Source organism: Octopus sinensis, linkage group LG1 (assembly GCF_006345805.1).
Source record: "Octopus sinensis linkage group LG1, ASM634580v1, whole genome shotgun sequence".
Taxonomy (NCBI): domain Eukaryota; kingdom Metazoa; phylum Mollusca; class Cephalopoda; order Octopoda; family Octopodidae; genus Octopus; species Octopus sinensis.
In genome coordinates, this window is record NC_042997.1 from 183177831 (window position 1) to 183200827 (window position 22997).

The window sequence follows — 22997 nt, forward strand, 5'->3', positions numbered from 1 at the left end:
GTATATATGTAATCATCAGATTTACCATTGTTCCAACACATCTTCAGGTTCTTTTTCAAAATATTATAAATCTAATTTTACATTCCTTTAAAAGGCAATAATATTTAAGCATTAAAAATTAAATAGAAAATTATACTTTGTAATATTAAGAATTAAAATTTATAAATTATACATTATAAATATGAATTAGTATATATATATCAACCTCTTAAAGTCAAGTATATAATGTCAAATACAAATTATAAGATATAAAATTATACTTCAGAATAAAAATGTCTGTTTAAATGTGAAATATAACAAGAAAAATTCAACTACATATCTTCCTTTTTTGCTAGTGCCAGGATTAGTTTTCAAAATGGCGATTAGAGGAAGATAGGGAACTATGGGAGCTTATAGGTGATTAGTACCAAGTGCGCGGGTGGGGGGGGGGAGTAGTTACACTATGCATAGTTTAAATTTAAACTATCCTCTATTACTATCTTCAATTTACTTATGTGAGGAGATATTTATTATATAATTTTAGTAATACTTAATTCATTTATTTATTTAAATTATTTATATATTTATATAGTCTATTCAAGTGCTGTAGAAATAAAATTGTGTGGATATTTTGATTCTGGGGTGGGGATTCAGTATTTCATTTTGTTGAAGATAAAATTACTTTGGTGTCTACATTTACTCCACATTCATCATATGTGTTTAATAATTCATCTCTAGACTGTAGTAGTTTAATAAATTTTGTTAGGCATAATAAACACTTTTTATTCACAATATTATAAGAGTGGGCTCTACCTATTATACTCCAATTAAGAGTGTACTCTCTTTTTCTAGATTTTTATTCCCATATGACTGCTGAGGACATGTGTAAGCTTGCAAGAAATGAAGCTAGTATGCTCCGCTGGATGTGTAATGTCAGTGTGCATACACAAGAGTGTAAGCACCCTGAGAGAAAAGTTGGACATAAGCATCAGATGTGGTGTGCAAGAGAGACTGCTGGTATGGTAATGTGTTGCATATGGATGAGGACAGATTTGTGAAAAAGTGTTACAGCCTAACAGTGGGGGGGGGGGGGTGTGGAAGAGGTAAAATCAAGAAGACCTGGGATGTGGTTGTGAAGCATGACCTTCGAACATTGGGTCTCACTGAGGCAGTGACAAGTAACCAAGACCTTTGGAGATATGCTGTGCTTGAGAATACCTGGTAAGCCAAGTGAGACCATAACTGGCCTATGCCAGTGTAGCATTACCAGCCCATTTAAGAGTACCAGTCAATCATTGGGCTATAAACTATGCTTGAGAAGACCTGTTGAGTCAAGTGAAATCATTGTCGTGGCCAATGCCAGTCCCATCAGACTGGCTCCTGTGCCAGTGGCATGTAAAATGCACCATTTGAGCATGGTCAATGCCAGTGCCGCCTGGCTGGTTCTGTTCAAGTAGCATGTAAAAAGCACCATTTGAGTGTGGTCATTGCCTGTGCCGCCTGACTGGCTCCCTTGCTGGTGGCATGTAAAAAGCACCATTCGAGCGTTGGTTGATGCTAGTATTGCCTGACTGGCCCTTATGGTGGTGGCATGTAGCACCCACTACACTCTTGGAGTGGTTGGTGTTAGGAGGGGCATCCAGTTGTAGAAACCTTGCCAGATCAGATTGGAGCTTGGTGCAGCTTTTTGGCTTGCCAGTCCTCAGTCAAGCTATTCAACTCATGCCAGCATGGAAAGCAGATGTTAAATTATGATGATGATGCTTTGAGCATTGTTGAGGAAGGGTCTTATTTTGAATAAGGGAACATGATTTTCTTAATTTTCTTCCTTGCATACTGGTGCAAGTTCAAAAACCTTGTTTGTGTCCATAATACTGGAAAACATACTGGTCACCAAACAGTTCGTCCATGTTCCAGAAGTTTGTAGTTATGGTCAGCTTCTTAATGTCGTTTATAATGTTTAAAATGCCCCAATTTCCTCCAGGCATGTGAGAAACTGTAAACTATTGCCCCCCTCCCCCTCTTTGTTTTATAATTCTGTGTTACATTTTGTTTCTGCAGTTACTGTTGGTAATTATTGAAGATCAAAAAATATAAAGGAATAGCCAATTGCTTGCAACTATTGGAAAGACTGTGATTGGGTCCTATCTCTTTTGAAAAAACTTAAAAGTACTTTCTAAGTACTTACTTCATACTGTTTCTTGTAGCACTCATCACTTTCATTATCATTACAGAGCTATTGGAGTTACTGCTTTTGCAATTAGAAATTGAAATATCTGATTCTCCATTATGCACATTGTTATACTTGTTGCATGTTTCATATATATATATATTCTTTTGAAAATCCTTCACTTCAAATTCTGAATCACTACTGGTGAATGTGAAACTGGTTTCCATTTTTTCAGTCATAAAAGACAAAAAGCATTTTGGGTGGTTTCAGGTGGGTTGATAATGAATAGTTTCTATCAGCTCTTTTCTCTTCAGCTTAGCTTTTTGAATTCAAGATTAGGCAGAGACTCTGTTTTTTATTGCATAAAAAAAAGAGAGACCCGTCACAAAAATTTAAAATTAAAGTCAAAAGAATATTTCTGAAGTTTAAAGGTTATTTAGTATTTGATGCTTTATCTTTTAATAATCACAGGTGGCTTATTGTATTTCAAAACTGTCATATTGAACTTATAAAAATATGAAGGAATTATCTCGTTCAGTATCTTCAACAACTACCACCAATACTGCTAATTTCTCAGAATCTGAAAATTGGGCTGGTGGGGGAAAATAATTCTAGGTTAGCCTTCCCTACATAGAATATCACAACATTAATTCGAGAATTGTAAATGAAGTAATGCAAATATGCATCCTCTCATCCACTATTTTGTACTTAACACTTACTTGATCTTTTTACAAATCCTTACAACATTAGCACAGCCTCATATTACAATTGACATCACAGTTACCCTACCTTTTCTATAGTCATTACTACATAATGACTTCAACACAGCATCAACCCTATTCAAAGAGACTAGTAGCCTGTACAAAATCCACCTCTTCCAACATCAAATGTAACAAACTGCCACATGTATTCACCATACTGCTATCTTCATCAGTAGCAAGCATCTACCTTTTCTATGTTTTCATGGAATAGGTGGGTCTTCCTTAGTATAGCTTTGTGATTATCATTTATTTCATAGTATTCAACCCTTGAGGTCAGCTTTCAGCCTTGGTCTTCTACGTTTGCATGATCTTTCCACTTTAATTGCATGGAATTTGTTATAAGTATCAAATGTTAAAACCAATGTAGCATGCTACATGTGATACACCTTATACCTAATTTTTTTCCTCAGCTCAGTTGTAATCTGTTGTTCAAGCATTCTAATGTTATATAGCCAGCAATGAATGCTTGCTTCATTTTTTTTCAGCCTTCACAATACCTCAACATGAAATGCCCATGTTTCACTCTCACACAAAATCAAACATCATACATAAGCATCATCTATGCAATCTACTCCTCACTTAGAGAGTGAGCCCTAAGTCCTGGGGTCAATTTGTTCAACCAAAAGCATTCAAGACAGTGCTCCAGCATGGCTGCAGTCAAATGACTGAAACAACTAAGAGAATGAAAGGATAGATATCAAACATTCAAACGTAACCACTTCTTAGATATTATTGTCTTCTTTACTGTTAACTAAAATTTTGTCTTTACTTCGGGGCCTTTCAATTTTAGGATTTGTTTCCACATTTGGAATTTCTTTTGTAATTCCTTGACAAAGAGCTGTCAAAATTAGGTCATTGGTATGCAGAAGTTGCTATGGACAGCTGTCTTAACATAAGGACTGGAAATCTGTAATAAACCGGAGGAAATTGAGAACAGCCTGATGGACACCTTGCTTGTTAAATGCCTTGCTAAACTCATTATTAACTCACCTTGCTGACAGTATTTTTATACATGGCTTGAATAGCTTTTACACACTATTCATCTACACCTAGTTTTCTTAATGATGATGAGACTATACTGCATGGTATTCTGTAGTTGTATCACTGGGAAGAGGGCATTGATGATACTCACATTCAGACATTAACCCAAACTGCATCTCGTCTAAATTAATTCACTTTCTAGACATACTTGAATACTTTGTTTCTTTATGACATGGTCCATCAATTAAAAACGTTTATAGATACTCCTTTCTAGAGATTTTTGTTTGTTTTTGCTTATGTAGCAGTTGATGATGATACTACTATGGCACCCACTTAACAGCAAAATTCCTTCAGATAACATACTTACTGTCCTGCACTTAGGAAAAACATTGAATATTCAAGGCTTTGATCATAGACCTAATAAACTGGAGTAGACCTGGTACAAATCAACAATAACCCTGATTGACTATGCAAGTGACAACTGCATGTCCTACTTTGCCAGACCGTTTCAGTACATTAGCAACTACTTCTGATAGTCTAATCCTTAATAGTACTTTCAGCTATATAACTGTCAACTTCAATAGCTAGTTCCTCTATTGAGTCTAGCTGGAACCATGCTCCATCGTCACAAATCTTGTCTATGGCTCATAGCAGATTGTCTTGTAGAAATCCCAGTTATTCTTTATGCTGTCATTATCATCATATGCAGGTACATCTTCTTAACATCAGCTAGTATTTCTATGAGCCTATGTTTGGCTGGAGGGTCGTTCAGCTTCCATACTGTCCTTCCATACTCTAGTGTCTCAGAATATGGCTAGCTCTTGCCTTGAGGTTATTGATCACTAGTCTATGTTAAATTGTCCCTCCTTCACGTAGGAAGGACTCACAACTGGTTACTGTCCTATTTCTTGAGTGTGAAATCTATCTGCTATACATGTTCATCTGATTAGTAGATTTATACAGTGGCTGGTTGTTTGCCTGAAGTTATTGTTGTAATGGGTTAAGTCATTTGTGTCACTGAGCTGCAGAAGCCTTGATTCCTCCTCATTCTTCATTCTTCATACCATAGAGTCTCATATTTACTAGAAATAATCATCATGGTGTCACTTAATGAGTCTGTTTGTTACATTAATAGCCAAAAGAGTTGTTTCACGCAAATGGCACCCATGCTGGTGACACATAAAAGCACCCATTACACTCTCAGAGTTGTTGGCGTTAGGAAGGGCATCCAGTTGTAGAAATGTTATTATTATTATCATTATTTAGGTCACTGCCTGGAATCAAACTCGGAATCTTGGGGTTAGTAGCCCGCACTCTTAACCACTACGCATACGGTGTTATGGTTACCACTACGCCATAGGCTCATGGGCACATGGCATAGTGGTTAAGAGCGTGGTCCACTACCCCAAGATTCTGAGTTGGATTCCAAGCAGTGACCTAAATAGTAATAATAATATCGAAAAATACCTTAGGAATGAGAACCCAGGTTCAAAATTTCCCCAAAACACCTGATGAAGGCTGGAGGGTACATCAGTTGTTGTGTTAACAGCAAACAAGATGAGGACAAATATCCATCAAATGTAAATAATTCCTCATCTCTTAAATATAAAACAGAAAGGGATTTGTTTGATTTGTTCGGTAAGTGAAGTTTCTAGTACTGACTTGTTCTAGTTTCTATGTACCACAGTTTCATTTGCTAAAAAATAGGTACTACTTACCAAGCTTTTTTTTTGTATATATGTTTCATTAATATTAAGTTTTTTGTGTTTGAAATCCATTATTTCTATGAAGTCTGTTGCAAAAATTATTATATGTATTAATGTTATGTAAGAATTTTTTAGTTACCTCTGATTATAGGGTCGGTTTCGTTTTATTTTCAGATTCATCTGTGTCAGCACCTTTACAACCTGAAGAACCAGATAAGGATATTTCTACATCTGATAAAGATGATACAGAAATAAGTAAGGATGTATCTAATTCTGATGAAAAGGAAGAGGCTGATCTGGATAATGATAACGGCAAAGAAGTTGACAGCAATTCTGAAAGGCTTTCTAAATCACCATCTCCATTACAGTTTTCAAGAAACAATTCCAATGAAGATTTGTCGAGTGTTACTAAGTCTTGTGAAATTTCAGAAAGTTGGGAAAATAATGATAAAAAAAGATCTGCTGAGGAAACTGAAGATTGGACTGATGCAGAAATTGCCCCAGTAAAACGATCTCGTTTAGATGATGTAATTGGTAACTTAGGGTCACGGATTGGTATTAAATTAGATTCTATCCCATTTGATGATGAATTGGAAGAGTCTAGTAAAGACAGTGATTCTAGTGAAAAACCCTCTGAAGATTCAGTAACAACAGATGAAGAAGAAGATCAAGAAAAAACATCAAATTCAGACCAAAAGTACATCAAGTTATCTGAAAAGGTAGCATTCATTCATTTTGGAAATATCTTTGTTCCTAGATTACTACTTCATTGTACTTTGAACTTAGATATTTTTGTCTCTCAATTCAAAGGAACATTTTTCAAATATCATAGCCTTTAACTCTTTTGTTATTATATTTCTGTTGACACACACCTCATTTGTTTCAGTTAGTTTTCAGATAATTAACGTGTTATTATTAAACTGGTGTTTGGAACATAAACATGAAATTTTGATGGAAGGTTAAAACAGTATGCTTACGTCATAGAGCTAGATGTGATCTTGGCAAGTTGGTATTAAAATATTTAAATAAATCAAAATTGAAATCGATCAACATCAATGGAAATTGTAGCTGTGATATCAGTGCCGGTGGCATGTAAGAGAACCATCCGAACGTGGCTGTTGCCAGCGCTGCCCCGACTGGCCTCTGTGCCGGTGGCACATAAAAAGCACCATCCGATCGTGGCCGTTTGCCAGCCTCGTCTGGCATCTGTGCCGGTGGCACGTAAAAAGCACCCACTACACTCTCGGAGTGATTGGCGTTAGGAAGGGCATCCAGCCATAGAAACATTGCCAAATCAGACTGGGCCTGGTGCAGCCTTCTGGCTTCCCAGACCCCAGTTGAACTGTCCAACCCATGCTAGCATGGAAAGCGGACGCTAAACAATGATGATGATGATTTCTGGGTTAAAAGTGTCATAAGATTTCATTACCATTTCAGTGATATTTCATTATGAAATTACAAATTAAAAGAAAAAAATCAAATAAAAAAATTAATGTAATGGTGTATTGATTACAGTTTTAATGCTTTATATATATTGTCAACATCATCATCATCATTCAATGTCAGTTTTTCATGCTTGCATGGGTTGGACTGTTTGACAGGAGCTGGCAAGTCAGAGAGCAGCACCAGGCTCCAATTGTCTGTTTTGGCATGTGTGGCTTTCAAATCACATATGGAGTGAGGCAATGTATAGTGTGTCAGTGTACCAACTACCATGAAACTACCAACCTCAGCAGGTTTCTTTCATGGCTTGAACTACTTTGGTCATGTAATATATATGCTGCAAACTTGAACATATGCAAATTTTATTTGTTTAACCCCCCCCCCTCCCATACTAGTATCAGTTTGAGAGGGGGAAGTTATTTGAAGTAGAATTTTACAGCCAGATGCTTTGCTGGTTGCCAACCATTACCTGTTTTTCAATTAAGAGGTTTCTTTATTCCACAGGTCTTCAAAAACACAGAGTGATTGGTCATATTGAAATTGATAAATGTCAATATTAGCACCATTCCACTCACACGGAGACTTGAAAAGTATCAAAGTTCATGTGCATACATATATGGTGGGCTTCCTGCAATTTGTGTTTGTTAATTTCCCTCACAAGGCATTGGTCAGTTCAAGGCTATTGTACAAAATACTTAAAGTGTCACACATTTGTGAACTTCATTACACAGCCATGCCCACACCTATGTTCTAATTGCTGTTTAATGATTTTTTCCTTCTTATTGTTCAAAACACTTGCACAATGGAACTTCTACTTACCAAATTCATTCACAAAGCTTTGGCTGGCCCAAAACTACAGTAGAAGACACTTGCCCAATATACTATGCAGTGGACTGAATCTGAAACCATGTGGTTGGCAAGTGAACTTCTTCCACATTGCCATACCTGCAACTCGCATGTTGCAAGGTTATACACATTTATTATTAAAATTTTTTTTACTATTAAATTACTCAGTACTACATTTTTCACTTCCAAGCTACATCTGACAACTACTTGTACTGATTCTGGTCTTGTAACTCAATTACATCTATGTTGTATTCAAAACATTGGTAAAATTTCCCACTAAAGAGCTTTCATACTTTTTAAATGTGATTTGTGTTGAGTAATTCTCTCCTATGAGTATGAGATACTGAAGACAGGAGGAGTATATTTGATTCATATTTAATTAAACTCAGTTCTTTTGAATATTTATAATATACTTGCAGCAAATTATAGCTGTACTTTTGATATATTAATATATATTAATACTAAACTGTTTTTTTTTTTTTTTTTTAATCCTAGGAATTAGCTGAGATTGTAAAAAGAGAAGTTATGAATATTTTAAACAGTAAAGAAACCACTTTAGAAAGTCTTCAAGTTAAAATTGATGAATTACAAGCTACAAATGAATATTGGAAAACACAAGCAAAGGAGTTACATAAAGAAGTTCTTGAACTTACTGTGTTGCAACAAAAACAGGAAAAACGAAAAGCTGCTGCTATTGCCCTTAAGGTAATAAATATTGTATTTGTTTTTGCTTCACCTGTTGTTTAAAGTGTGTGTTTTTTTTTTAAAATTTTATCTTCTTTTTTTTTTTTTTACTAAAAACATGATCTGAACATTTTTTGTTACTTTGAATTTTGTGCCTTTTAGCAAATATATACTTGGATATTCACAATTACGAAGCAAACATTTCAGGAAGATTTAAGCTGTAAGAAATAATGTTCATAGCTCTAATATGAATTTAAATACCTCTAGTGTCAATAATTATCAGTATATTGTTGTAGACACAGTTGAGCTTGTGATTTTTATATATATATTTTTTTTTTTTTTTTCATTTTTTTAAATAATAGTCAGCAGGGGAAGGCAGTGCTCTTTTTTCTAGGGTCTCTGAAGGACTGGTAGGAGAAAAGGTGGAAGGTACCCTTAGATCTGTGACCTGGCCCCTATGCTAGCAGCCAAGAACATTCATGGGCCATTTATTGGTGTGAAACCTAGCAGTGGATTAAGTCTACTATTCAAGAGCAGGAATGATCCCTCTGACAGACTCCACATAGTTTCTGTTTACCTATTTTCTTTCTGAAGGCATTGGTCAATCTAAGGCCTTGATAGTGATGCCATGCAATGGGATTGAACCTGAAACCATGTAATAACTTAATCTTATGACCATGCCTATATATTTTTCTCACCTACAATATCATCTTTTTTCTTAATAAATAAATCTCATTCAATTTTAATAAAATAATTTAGAATATTTTATATTTTGTTAAAATGTTTTTGTTGTTATTTTTTCATGTTAAGGTTTTAGAATGTAATTATTAATTATATGGATTTTTCTCTTTCAGGCAATTACAGCAAGACATGTTGCTGTTCAGGTTGATGAAGGAAAGGTAAAATATAATACAGTTTTGCTTTGTTTTTTAACTTGGCCCAGACTGTTGTTAGTACATATATTATCAGCCTATACACTTTAAAACAATTGGTACAATTAGGGACTACTTGAAAATTGATATGTTGAATTCAAAAGGAAGATCAATGCCGAATAACAAATTAAAGCAATTAAGCTAACAAGGATTCTTGTATCCTGTCATCATCATCATCATCGTTTAACGTCCGCTTTCCATGCTAGCATGGGTTGGACGATTGACTGAGGGCTGGCAAACCAGTTAGCTGCACTAGACTTCAATCTTGATCTGGCAGAGTTTCTACAGCTGGATGCCCTTTCTAATGCCAACCAGTCTGAGAGTGTAGTGGGTGCTTTTATGTGCCACCGGCATGGGGCCAGTCAGGCGGTACTGGCAACGACCTCACTCGAATCTTTTACACATGCCACCGGCACTGGTGCCAGTAAGGCGATGCTGGTAACAATCATGCTTGAATGGTGTCTTTTACGTGCCACCGGCACAGAGGCCAGATAGCCGCTCTGGCAACGATCACGCTTGGATGGTGCTCTTAATACCCTACTAGCACTGGGCTCGAGTGCCAGTAAGGCGACGCTGGTAACGATCACACTCGAATGGTGCCTTTTAAGTACCACTGGCACAGAAGCCGGTAAGCCGCTCTGTCAATGATCACATTTGTATGGTGCTCTTTGCACCCTGCTAGCACGGACGCCAGTCATCGATTTTGATTTTGATTTCCTCTTGATATTTTTTATTTATTGACAGCACAGTATCATGAGTTATAATTATGTGGTTTGTTAAAACTGACGAGAATATAGAAATATGGTAGCACTGTCATAAATTAGTATAAATAAAAATAATATATCATGAGGACAATTAGCTAACTGGCTTTTTGAGACTTCTATAGTTTTTAATATATTTAGACCCAAATGCATTACTTCTTTGTTATTTGTGAAAATTATTAGGTCTTCCAAAGAAGTGATTAAGTAGAGCAACAGACAGGCTAAATAAAACATTGTATTTTAGTTTTGTCTTTTATTCTTCCTGACGTATAAAATAATCATCAGTAAGACTATTGAATACAAATAAATTTAGCAGGTAATATTTTTCTAATGAACTTAGAGTATTAATGTTGCTTAGCTGTGTTTTAGTCCTTTCCTCTCCTTTTTATATGCCTTTCAAAATGCCAATCGCTTGAATGTTATGGGGAGTAGTTGTTACTTTTATTAGCTGGGTAAATGTTTAAAGTAATCTTGAAGATTTTATTTTGCAGTATTTTTAACTTGATTTAATATATAATATGGTCTTTAGTTAAAACCTTACACTGCCATTAGTACACCCATTGTAATTTGCTTTCCATTTACAAGGTTAATTATATACGCATACTTTCATACACTCTATGTGATGTTCACACCAACTGCGAATGTCACATTGTAGGTTATACTATATTGTTTAATTCTTATAAGAGGGTGAATAATAATAATAAAGTGGCTGCTAAATGTAGATTGAGTGATGTTTAAGTTCAGTTTATTGTATCCATGTGATAGTAGGAAAGTGATATTAGTAGCTATTCTTATAACATTTTCTACAAAAGTGAAGAGAATAAAATAGCTGTTTCTGAACCAATCCTTAGTTTTTATGTAATCTAAATAGATTTTTAACTCTAGTGTATTTATGATCATAATCATTATCACCACCAATATTATCATGTTTCATAAAAAATTAGTCATTTATACTTTATAATTCTAATATATTTTGGCTATATGATGGTGTCACGTTTTACACCTGTTGTGATCACGTCATTTAAAAAAAAATATTGCCGTCATCCCAATATCATACTTGTCATGTTTTACACTTATTGTGATCACATTTTTTTTTTTTATCCTTGTTGCAGACTTCCCAAACTCCCAGTTCAACTAAAACAGTCAAAATAACCACACAAAAGAAATCCATTCAATCACCTTCCTCTTTATCATTTTCATCATCATCATCTTCATCACCCTCAGCCCCTGTGGCAGTTTCAGCAAATCTTGGCATATCTGAAAATTCATCCTCTCATTGGTCTCGTGCAATCACCACTCAAGCTACTATACAGTCTAATTTGGTAGCTCAGCCTACAGTGACTTCAGGCTTACTGTCCAATAATTCTACTCCCTTAGCAGTCTATAAGAAAAAGGTGAGAAAATATTAAACACGGAAGATATTTAGTTGTCTTCTTTCATATTCACAAATAATTCCATTTATGATTTTTTTTTTTTGGTAGTCATGAATTATGAACCCATAAAATTTGACTAATAATTTTTATACATAATGTTTATACTTTTACAAATGTTTTAAGTTGTTGATAGATAAATTGTAGATTCTTGTAAGGTCTTTCAATATAATTTTTTTAGGCTTACTAATATTGATAAATTTGTATAATCCTAAACATAATATAGATGCAGATATAGCATATTAATCGTGAATATTTGGATAAATCAATGTAGATGAAAAAAGTAACCTGAACATATAATTTTACATAATTACTATAATAATTATGAATTATTCAGTTTTTGCCCGTGTTAAAAATTCTTCACTACAATCCCTTTGGATTTCTAGAGTAGATATATTTCATATTTTGTATAACAATCTTCTAAGAATTAGTTTTGATTGAATTTATATTTCTAAATTTAGCCTTGTATAATAAATCTAAAAAAATATTTTGTTCCTGAGATAAAATCTCTCAAGGTGTTACAGTTTCTGTATTTATTCATACTGATTTTTGTTTCAACCAAATATGTTTACTTTTTCTCTTTTACATGTGCTTCTCCTTTGTCATTTCAAACATTTTGATACCATGCATTTTCATATTTGTGTTAGATACCTCATTTAGAACATAATATATTTTCATTATCTGGCACCATTTTTGTATTTGGATTGTCAAGTTGTTTGAAATTTGAGACTTCATGACACAAATATAGAAACGTGTATTTTAATTCACATTAGTTAATATTTGGGGGCATTTTTACATTCACACAAGACAGATAAAGAGAGTAATGTGATGGTTGAAGTATATTTTTCCCTATTTTCATTTACTCTATATAAATGGCTCTAATGACATTAAGGTTGAGGCTATCAGTGATCTCTCTATATTATATAGTTTCCAGTAACATCATTTTATGCCAGCATCAGTTCTCCAAGATAAACTTGCTCTTTTTTCAGTTTTCTATACAAGATTTTTTCATAAGTTACTCAAGTGGGAAAAGACATTGTCATTCTTTTTATATCTGTATGATCAATATAGTTGTTTTGTTAAAACTTCTGTAGATTCAAACTACTGATATATTTTTAATTTACCAAATTGTTGTGCAATTCATTTATTTTGCTGCTGAGAAACAAAATTTAATGAGGTAATTTAAATTTGTTATTTCCAGATTCTGCCACCTAATAATAGTAACAATAACAATAATCAGTCAAAGAATGGACAAGTGAGCAGTCAGTTAACTCCACCAGTCACCAAATACCAGTCCACAACAGTTAAAAGCTTACTTGATGCGTCACGTAATCCAAACCAAGTGTCTACGCCACAAACTTTGCTTTACCAATCTTCTGGTCTAATTGTTGTATCTCCTCCAACTGCAACTACAACAGCAGCAAATACTACTACTACAACCCGGAGTATTCTTACTAAACCAGTTACAAGTCAGGCACCAACTGGAGGTGTAAAATTAATAGATTTAACAGGGGATGATGAAGCACCATTTAAAAATCAAGCAAATGGAAAGAATGTTGTCCACACAGCTGCCATTGCACCCATGGGATCTGTGCGGTCAAACATTGTCTCCCAACAAGTTGTTCGTCAGGTAACACCAGTACAACAACCAAAAGTACCTTTTGGTACATCATTTCTTTTAAGTACACCTGCTGGGACTCAAATCATCAGCCCAACAGTAACACAAGGTGTAGGACCAGCAAAACCTGGTGTATGCCAGTATGTTCTTACATCAACACCCAATATCCGGCCGGGTGCATTAGTTACAGTAGTACCTACTACAGGAACACAGAACTCTTCAGTGAGACCACCAATTGTATCAAGTACAGTTGCAAATGCAGGTTCTTTACCACAGTTACGGCCAGCTCAACAATCCACTACAGCATCCTCAGTTGATCTAACAAAGGCGATACGGCCACCTCCACCACTTCAAAGTGCCCCAGTGCAACAAAACACACAGGTAAGCTGAAAAAAAAATCATATTTCTTTCTTGGATTTGATATTTTAAGTGTTCCAGTTGAGCTTAGATAATGTATTTAGCTTGGTTAATAGCCAGAACCGAATTAGATTTTGTATTTGCATTTAATTTGGGGGAGTATTGAAAATTTTATGTTAAATATTTTCTGGTATGAGTAGGTTATATGTTGTGAAGTAATTTTTACCTCTACTGGAATACAGTACAGTGTTGTTAATGTCCTGAGTTTATATGTGTATAATACATGCTTCTTGTTTTTCCAGAAATTTAAACTTAAACATTTTAGTGTGTGCATGATGTGTGAGACCTATTATGTTCTGGACCCTATGTATATTATTATATTTGGGATGACATGACTAAACTAAGTTAATCTATTATCCAAGCGATTTGATGTGTAACATAGCATTTAAATCATAATAATGTTACATTTTTCTATGATAATGATATTAAATTTTTGTTGTATGTCATAAGTATGTCCACATTGGAGATTGTGCCCCTGTCAGTGTCTGAATGAATATAGCAAATGTTTGCTGGTGTTTAGTGATATGAAGTAATCAGAAAGTAAAATTGACATTTGTAACAATAATTTTTTTTCTTTACTGTGACAAATCTGTGCTGTAAATAGATGCTATCTTGTGTGGTGTTATATCCCACAAAATTAACACTAAAAAATGTTCTGCACTATGGTTAGAAACCTTTTTCATTTTTACCTCATGTAAAACACTATATTTTAGTTTTAAGATTTTGATTTGAAAAAAAAAACTTTCACGTGATCCTGAATGTCTGTTGTGCAAAACATTAAAAAAGTTACATAATGAAAATGTCAGAGGAGTTTTAAATTGTGCACATTTTATAGAATACATGCTTTATTCTCTTTGTGACAATGTGACTGTGTGCATCACAACACAAACTGAATAGGAAGATTGAGATTGCACTTACTACACCATCATTATGAAAATCAAATTCATTTTCTAGAGCAAAAAACAAAACAATCGTGTAGATTGTGCGATTCTATAATATTGATTTTACAGCAAGTGAACTTTTATACAGTGAGAATGCAGAAATTATAATAAATCTAAACACTTCTTTTCCTAAACATCATAGTACTAAAGAGAGATTTTTTTTTTTCCTAGGATTTCATTGCCTGTAATTAGTGGTGTGCCTTGTGATAATATATATATCTTGTAACAAATTTAATGAAAAAACATACTTCTCATTTGACGTAGTGGTTTTTCTTTATGATAATTTTAAAGCCTACAGCACAGTGGCTGTGGTTCATGCAGGGCTACTGCTCATGTGCTGGTATAGATCTGAGAATTAAGGCTTCATTCTTTGAAAATAGCACTTAATATCACTACTATACTGGCAGTGGTAGTCAATGTTGAATGCCATATAAATCACAATAAGTACATCTTGCCCCTATTGATATGTACTTTGGAAATCCCAGAAAAAGATAGCAATTCCCATTGTTGAATAATCACTCTTATAATAAATGCTGTTGTCTATATATTTCATATCATGAAGAAAGATAACTCCACTAATATTATAGTTACCAGTTATTTTCCTTTCTTTTCTGTGTGTGTGGCATTCACTCTTTGGTACCCAGCATCGTCTCTTTCTCTCATTGCTCCTTCATCGTGCGCCTCATTTTCTTTCATTGCCCTAGACCTCAACACCCATTCTCATCTAGATTTTATGCCTACTTATTTTCTGTATATTGAGCAAGGCTACTTCCATGTTGATACTGGAGACCTGTCTTCTAGGTTTAGCTTCAGTACCTGGAATTTTCCCTCCAATTCCACTATAGATTCAGCTATGAGAACCAGAATATCAATGTATAGAGATTCACATGGACAGCTGATGTTAAATCTCTGGTAGCTTCTTTATCTATAATGATTAAAAGATAGCACTGAGGACTGAACTTTGCTGGAGCACTAATTCCATGCTAAATTCATCTCTGAAATATTTGTTGACCTTCACTTTCCTTATGACAGCTTTATACATAACTTATACTGCCCTCACAAGCCATTTGTCTACTTCTAGTTTTCTTATTAATCTCCAAATTACTGAATGTGGTACTTTCTTCCAGTCAACAAATGCCAGGAATAGTGGTTCCCTCCTAAACAGGTATTTCTCCTTGGGAATGTTGCATAAGCGATGCCTTTGCTGGGCATGAAGTCTATATCTCATCTAGGTCTTCTCTGCTATGGATTAATTGTGCTATGATTCTTTGTGACCTTTATAACCTGACCCAACGGTTTATTTCCTCAATAATTTCCTCTCTGTAAGGCATCTCTTTGGGTATTAACTATCCTGGTGGTTATCATGTATCCTACCTCACCAGGAATTTTGAGCATTTCCACAATTATCCCTGATGGTCCAATAGTTTTCCTCCCCTTCATGTCTCTAATCACCTTATCTACCACACTGCTGTCAACTTGAATTGTTGGCCTCTCTGTAGTGGTCAGCATGAGGTAGCACCTTCTTCCTATGCATTCCTTCCCAATAATGTTTTGGTTCTCTAACACATTATCTTGCAATCCAGAAGACCCCGCATTACTGATTCCCATATTGCAGGACAGGTGCAAATCTCTTTCTTCTTCACTCTTAGCCAAGCATACCTGTTGCCTAATTTAATAATGCTTTCTACTTACCATGTTTTTTCTGGGTTTTCCAAGTTTGTCTTATAGCCATTACAGCCTTATCAACTGTCATTCCATCACCACATCATCTTTGATTTGGCTGGGACTTTGCACCAACCACACATCTGATCTGTAGCCCAAAGCATGTCATTTCATAGATTTCTCTGTTGTTATCTATGCTATAGGTATCTTATTCCTCCCTACAGTCATGTATATATATATCAATCAGAAATTTCCTGTTTACTACGCTCTCATTCTGAAGCCACAAGTCAGTGTTGAGTTGTGCATATTTGTTTAAATAAACCATATATGCCACATGTATATCTTCCTTATCCATCAGTGTGGGGCGAGTCCTTTTGTTTATGATTCCTATTTTTAGTGATTGGCCTCTGGTGCTCATTTTCTATTAGAACTTTTTGGCTGTGCACTTCATTAATTGGTTTCTAATTTTCTTTTGTTATTTTGTTTCTTTGTTTTGTTAGACAGCATTTAAAAAATTTCCACCATTTGATTTGTCACATGTTCGATTTCATTTTTATGGTTTTTTTTTATATATATATAAACAAGCTTCTTATGAATACTTATATGTTTTTTACCTTTGGTTTGATGAGCATATTTCCTGCTTTTCAAAATCACTGTTCTTGTTTATTGTTTTTAAAATATAGTTTCTTAAGATGTTTTATTGAATGGCTCATTTTGTTGTTGTTTGTATCCTATTTTTGACAAAGGGCTGTTTGATTTTTTTTTACTCTATGGTGACATTTTGTTTTTGTTAGTGGTGTGTGTTTATATGAATGTTAGCTGTTAGGGGTTCAATTCCTAAATATTTCTATATGGAGCCTGGTGCATCCAGAGGTAGTGGTGGTTTTACGATCTTATTGACATCATTTTGTTTCTACTGCCTGTGCATTGTTGGTTGTCTACCCAGTTTGCAGTTGAGACCATTTATTGAAGCTGAATTTATTTCAGTATCTACAATGTGATGATCTCATTTCATTTCTTTTGCATAGAAAGTGTATGCAGTGTGATTATTGTATTTTTCTGTGATGCATCAATGGGGCATGTTATGAAATTTTTATGTAAGGAGTTGTGGAATCTCTTATTTTCTGTTTTGTATTTATCTTAAATATCAAAGGTACTTTGACGAGGACATTGCATTTTTTCTGCTATAATTCTAGAATATATTTGAATACATGTGTGTATACACATGTTGTGTTTATACTTTTAATTCATCCATTATGGGAACTTCCTTTCAAAGGAAAGAAGATCAGTGAGCAAGTAACAAAAGAAAAGGAAAGAACAGTTGGAAACAAGAAGAGAAATTTTGACATTCATTTCTGGCATCCATCTGTCATAGGAAACAATATAGTTTTATACTTCCATGTATAAGCTGCAACACTTGTTGTGACTATGGTCCAATCCGCTGACCTCTGAAGGTACAAGCCTAATGTATTGAGATTCTGAGTTTCTCAGTTGCCAGGTTTTCTCTCTTAGCTTTGCTGATGTGATCCAATGAAGTCCAAAGCAGTATATTTGACACCACTTTGACTGTAGGAGTTGCTGGAAGATCATCTAAGAAGCTCCACTCCTGAATTTTTCATAAGGTTTATTTCTTAGTTTTGTCTTGTGAGACAGTGAAGCTGTTTACCTAATCTGTAATCCTGGACAGAGCCTGTACCAGGTGTTGTTGGCATGAGAGTGCAAGAATCAATCAGGCAAGGTTATCAGATAACAAAGTATCGCTGTCTATTACTCCGAAGAAGAAGAAGAAAAAAAAAAGAAGCAATAATATTCCTGTGCCCCAGGAAGGAAGAACAGATGCATTATTAAGAAAACAGTTGAGAATGTGTGAAGCTCTGAAATGCCAAAATGAAATAAATTTAACGATAGCAGAGCTTAGGGAATAAACCTCATTAAGATATCAAAAATGAAATAGCATATGAAAGAAATTAAAGGAGGGCAGATATGAGAAAAAGACAGCCACAAAGATGTTAACATGAAATTGAAGAAGAATGGAATATGAGATCTCTTAATGCACAAGCTACAGAAATATAGGAAGCAAATTCATAATGTAGGAGCAAACATAAATATCTATTTAAAAATAAATATAGTTTTCTATATTTTAGATTCATTTTATTATCATTTTCAACACATTTAACTAAGATAAACATTTCATAAATATTTCCCATCATTACAGATGGCATGGGTACACTAGTATAACATAATTGTTTAGTGAACTGTACCTTGAAAATTAAAATGAAAATAATTTTCTTTACTTCATATTTTGCTTCTGGTATTTAATTATATTTAGAGTAATAGTCTTAGTTTCAAATATTGTTTTGATAAAATCAAATAATTATTTCTGTATATATTTTATATACTTCTAATTCAACTGTTGAGGAGACGCCTCTTCAAAGGAAAAGAAGATTAGCAAGGGAACGACAAAGAAGGTGGCGCTCAACCTTATCTCAAGAACAATTAGAAGCAAGAAGAGAAAAAGGTAGAAAAAGATATTCCAGTGCTTCACAAGAAAGAATTAATGCAATAAGACAGCAAGCAAGAAAGCGTGAAGCTATGAAACGCCAAAATGAAACTGAAGAAGAGGGAAATTTAAGGCGGGCAAAGCTGAGGAAATGGGCATCACAGAGAATTCGAAAAGAAACTGTGGAAGAAAGAAATTTAAGGAGATCAAAAATGAAAGAAAGACAATCACAAAGAATTCAACAAGAAACTGAAGAAGAGCGGAATAGAAGAAGATCTCTTAAAGCACAAGCTATGAGAAATAGAAGAAACAGTCAAAGTTGTAATGTAAGAGTAAACCTGTAAATAATATCTGTATTTAAAAAATAAAAGTAGTGTCCTTTATTTTATCATTTCCAATAAATTTAAAGCAAACATTTGCTGTCAGTTTAGATGGCATAGGGACACCAGTATAACATTGCTTAGTAAATTGTGTACCTTGGAAGTAAAGATGTAAATGATTATATTCTTCACTTGATATTTTTCTTTTAGCCAATTATTTATATTTATGGCAATAGTTTTAGTATAAAATATGTTTTGATAAATGAAATAATTATTTCTGTTTAATTTTATATAATGACATTGGGAAATTTCCCCAAAGTAAGAAGAAAAGTCAGGGAAAAAATTTTTTTTCTTTTCAAAATATACATTTTGAAATGTGATGTTGAGAGATAGCTGAGAGAGTAGAACTTGCAATTGAATCCTTTATTGTGATTAGGTTGGCTACTTTACCTTTTGAAGATAACATAATTTTCTCTTTGTTCTTATTGTCTGAATTGGGTGGGCATCAATATATTTAGGATATCATAGATTTGGTGAGCAAGAATATAAAACAGATAACTGTTTTTTCCCACCTTTCCCATTTTCATTTGTAATAGAATTTCATTTTATTTATGTTTGGGGAAAGTGTTTCGATTTTAAAAGAATATATATATATATATATATAAAAGAATGAGCATGCAATTTTGGTTTTGGCCTGTTGACATACTCCTCTTAACTCTTCACCTAGTTGAAAAAAGCTCTCACTTCGTAATTGATTGATTGTTCAGAAGAATTTAAAATATTTGTTCCAACAATGCATATTTAAATAAGACCTCTCTCTCCTCCCACCAAAATAAAAACAACCCTGGGTTCTGTATGTAAAGTTTGACATCCCAGAAGCTTTTAATACACTAAACACTTTTTTCTTGAATATGCACTGCTGAAATTGAAGTATGTTTAATATGTGTGTGTGCATCTTTTATGCCATCAAATATGATATTCATATTTGCAGTACCTTCTAATTCAGTATAGGAAATAAATGCAACTGATCAAAACCATATAACTTTCACTTATATTGACAACTGTCTTCCATTTCATATTGTGGTAGATTTGTCAGTGTTGCAAAATTGTTATTTATTTTTAATGTTTCTCTATTCATTTAAATCTACTAACTCTTAATTGTTGAAGTAAAATGTCTCCCAAAGGGCTGGCACTCTGGACAGGAAGAATTGGGAAAATGCTTAGTGTTGGACCTGGGAGGGAGGAATGATATGAATGATGAAAATAGGAAACATGAGTGTGATGGATGGGCTTTGGTAGAGGGGGAGCATAATTAGCTTGATCTGAGAAGCAGAGGTCAAGTTGTGATAGAAAAGTCAGAGGGAAGAGACATAAAAAATTTGGGTTAACCCTTTCGTTACCAACCCGGCTGAAACCGGCTCTGGCTCTGTAGTACAGATGTCTTGTTTTCATAAGTTTTGAATTAAAATCTTCCACCAAACCTTAGTCACAATTTATGTTCCTAACACTAGCTTAACGGTAACTAAGTTATTTTACTAAATTCTTTGTTATATTTAAAGTAATTGAAAAAAACACAGAGCATCTCAAAATAAATACAGTAACGAAAGGGTTAAAGGTTGTTGTATATTGGTGAATGACTCGTTTGGCTTTTGGAAAGGTGCAACACTGTCCCAAATGTAAGATCAGTATTTTATTGTAGGTGTTTCATTTTACAGCAGTAGCTGTGAAACATGAAAATGACATCAAAACATAAATAATAATATGTTAATACAAATAAAGATAAATTTACATGAATTTTAATTGACATAATTTGCATGGTCAAATTCTTTGTGTGTGTGTGTTTCTGTTGTCTTGACTGATGTTTTAGTACCTTTGAGAAAGGATATATATACTGGAAATTGCCTGCTCCAGTCACATCAGATTTTTGTAAAAAAACCTTTTTGTTATCCTATTTCTGTTAACATTCATTGTCTTTATTTCACTTAATTTTGAAATTAATAAAGTATTTATCAAAATAACTTTGCCATTATTAAACTGATGTTTGGAAGCATAAATCCACATGAAATTTTGATGTAAAGTTTTAATCTAGACCACTTTGTACAGGAAGTTTGCATCATAGAAACCAAGGACAGTCTCAGGTGGGTTGGCATCAAAAGGGTTAAATTCAATCAATGTACAATTGAGGTGCATTCAGTATCTTGTTTGCATGAAATATCTATTCAAAGCAGTTGTTATGAATGATTAAAATGATGATACTTTTTAACTTTCAGAGAGTAGTCTCCACTCTACTCAGTACCTCATCTTCAACAACTCCAGTAGCAAAACATCCAGCTCCATTACCATCACAGCCCACTCCCACCGTAACATCAACAGGTCTTAAAAATCCACCACCCAAAGCAGGTCTTCGGATATCAAGGGTAGCACAAGGTAAGTTCTTATTTCTTTGATAATTAATAAATCTAGTCAGTGTTTATTCATTCGAAGTCTTATTTGCTCTGCTTTTTTTTAGTCATTGATTCCTAGTTTCATGAGATAGTTTATTTGCTTCTATTTCATTTTTATTGTATTACTTCAGTAAAATCATTTAATGGGTCATTGAAAGCAACTGAAGTTAATTATTTTTAATTCTTGGCTAAGATAGAAAAAAAAGTTATTATTGAAAAAAGTACTGTAGTTTATCTTTTACTTGTTCAGTCACTGGACTGTAGCCATGTTGGGATATACTGCTTTGAAGGGTTTAGTTGAACAAATTAACCTCAGTACTTATTTTTTTGTTTTTTAGTCTAGTACTTATTCTATCAATCTGGTTTGTGGAACTGCTATGGTACAGGGACATAAACAAAGCAACATTAGTTTAAGTGGCGGGGGTGGGGTGGGAGACAAGTACAACACACATGCACATGATGGACTTCATCCAGTTTCTGTTTACCAAATCTACTCACAGGGCTTTGGTTGACCTGGGGCCATAGAAGACATGTAAGGCACAATGGGACTGAACCCAAGACCACATGGTTGGGAAGTAACTATGTGGTCTTACCCACGCAGCCACATTTCATAACTTTCTATTAAGTTAATTGTTATTAATTAAGTGTTTAAGGCATGAAGCTGACAGAATTGTTAGCACGCTGGACGAAATGCTTAGTGGTATTTCCCCCATCGCTACATTCTTAGTTCAAATTCCGCCAAGGTTGACTTTACCTTTCATCCTTTTGGGGGTCGGTAAATTAAGTACCAGTTGAGTACTGGGGTAGATGTAATTGACTACCCCACTCCCCCAAATTTCAGGCCTATGATTATTAATTAGATGCACCCACTACACTCTTGGAGTGGTTAGCGTTAGGAAGGGCATCCAGCTGTAGAAACTCTGCCAGATCAGATTGGAGTCTGGTGCAGCCATCTGGTTTGCCAGACCTCAATCAAATCGTCCAACCCATGCTAGCATGGAAAGCAGACATTAAACAATGATGATGATGATGATTAATTTGATGTTTTAAATTTGCATTCAGCTAGAATTTTTCTTTTATATAAACTATACTGAAATGCCATTTTTCTTGTGATTATTTTAGATTGATTTCTTAAATTTAAGTGGTATTTAAATGTTAAACAGCCTTGTGGGGCATGACTTGTTTTTGAAAATATTATATCTAATTTTAATTTTCCTCTTTTTTTCTTGTTTATTTAGGCATTGTATTATCTTGGAATATGGCTTTAAATGAAAATCATGCTGAAATTTCAAATTATCAACTCTATGCTTATCAAGAAGGAAGTGCCCCACCTAGCACTTCCTTATGGAAAAAGGTTTGTAAAAACAAGCTTTTAGAATTGCTTTTTTGCCTAGTTAATTTA

At 34.2% G+C, this 22997-nt stretch overlaps 1 protein-coding gene across 10 annotated transcripts in view; it reads left to right on the top strand.

The window, feature by feature from the left end:
- LOC115218630 (activating transcription factor 7-interacting protein 1) overlaps positions 1-22997 on the top strand; it is a 110157-nt gene that overhangs the window by 79941 nt on the left and 7219 nt on the right. For 9 of the 10 annotated variants that reach the window (XM_036507493.1, XM_036507467.1, XM_036507457.1 and 6 more), the window contains 7 exons: positions 5772-6316; positions 8382-8591; positions 9425-9469; positions 11376-11657; positions 12895-13692; positions 21422-21578; positions 22834-22949. In XM_036507493.1, the coding sequence (XP_036363386.1) occupies positions 5772-6316; positions 8382-8591; positions 9425-9469; positions 11376-11657; positions 12895-13692; positions 21422-21578; positions 22834-22949 (2153 nt within the window). The remainder of the gene's footprint in view (positions 1-5771; positions 6317-8381; positions 8592-9424; positions 9470-11375; positions 11658-12894; positions 13693-21421; positions 21579-22833; positions 22950-22997) is intronic. The other variant, XM_036507461.1, reaches the window with a different exon arrangement.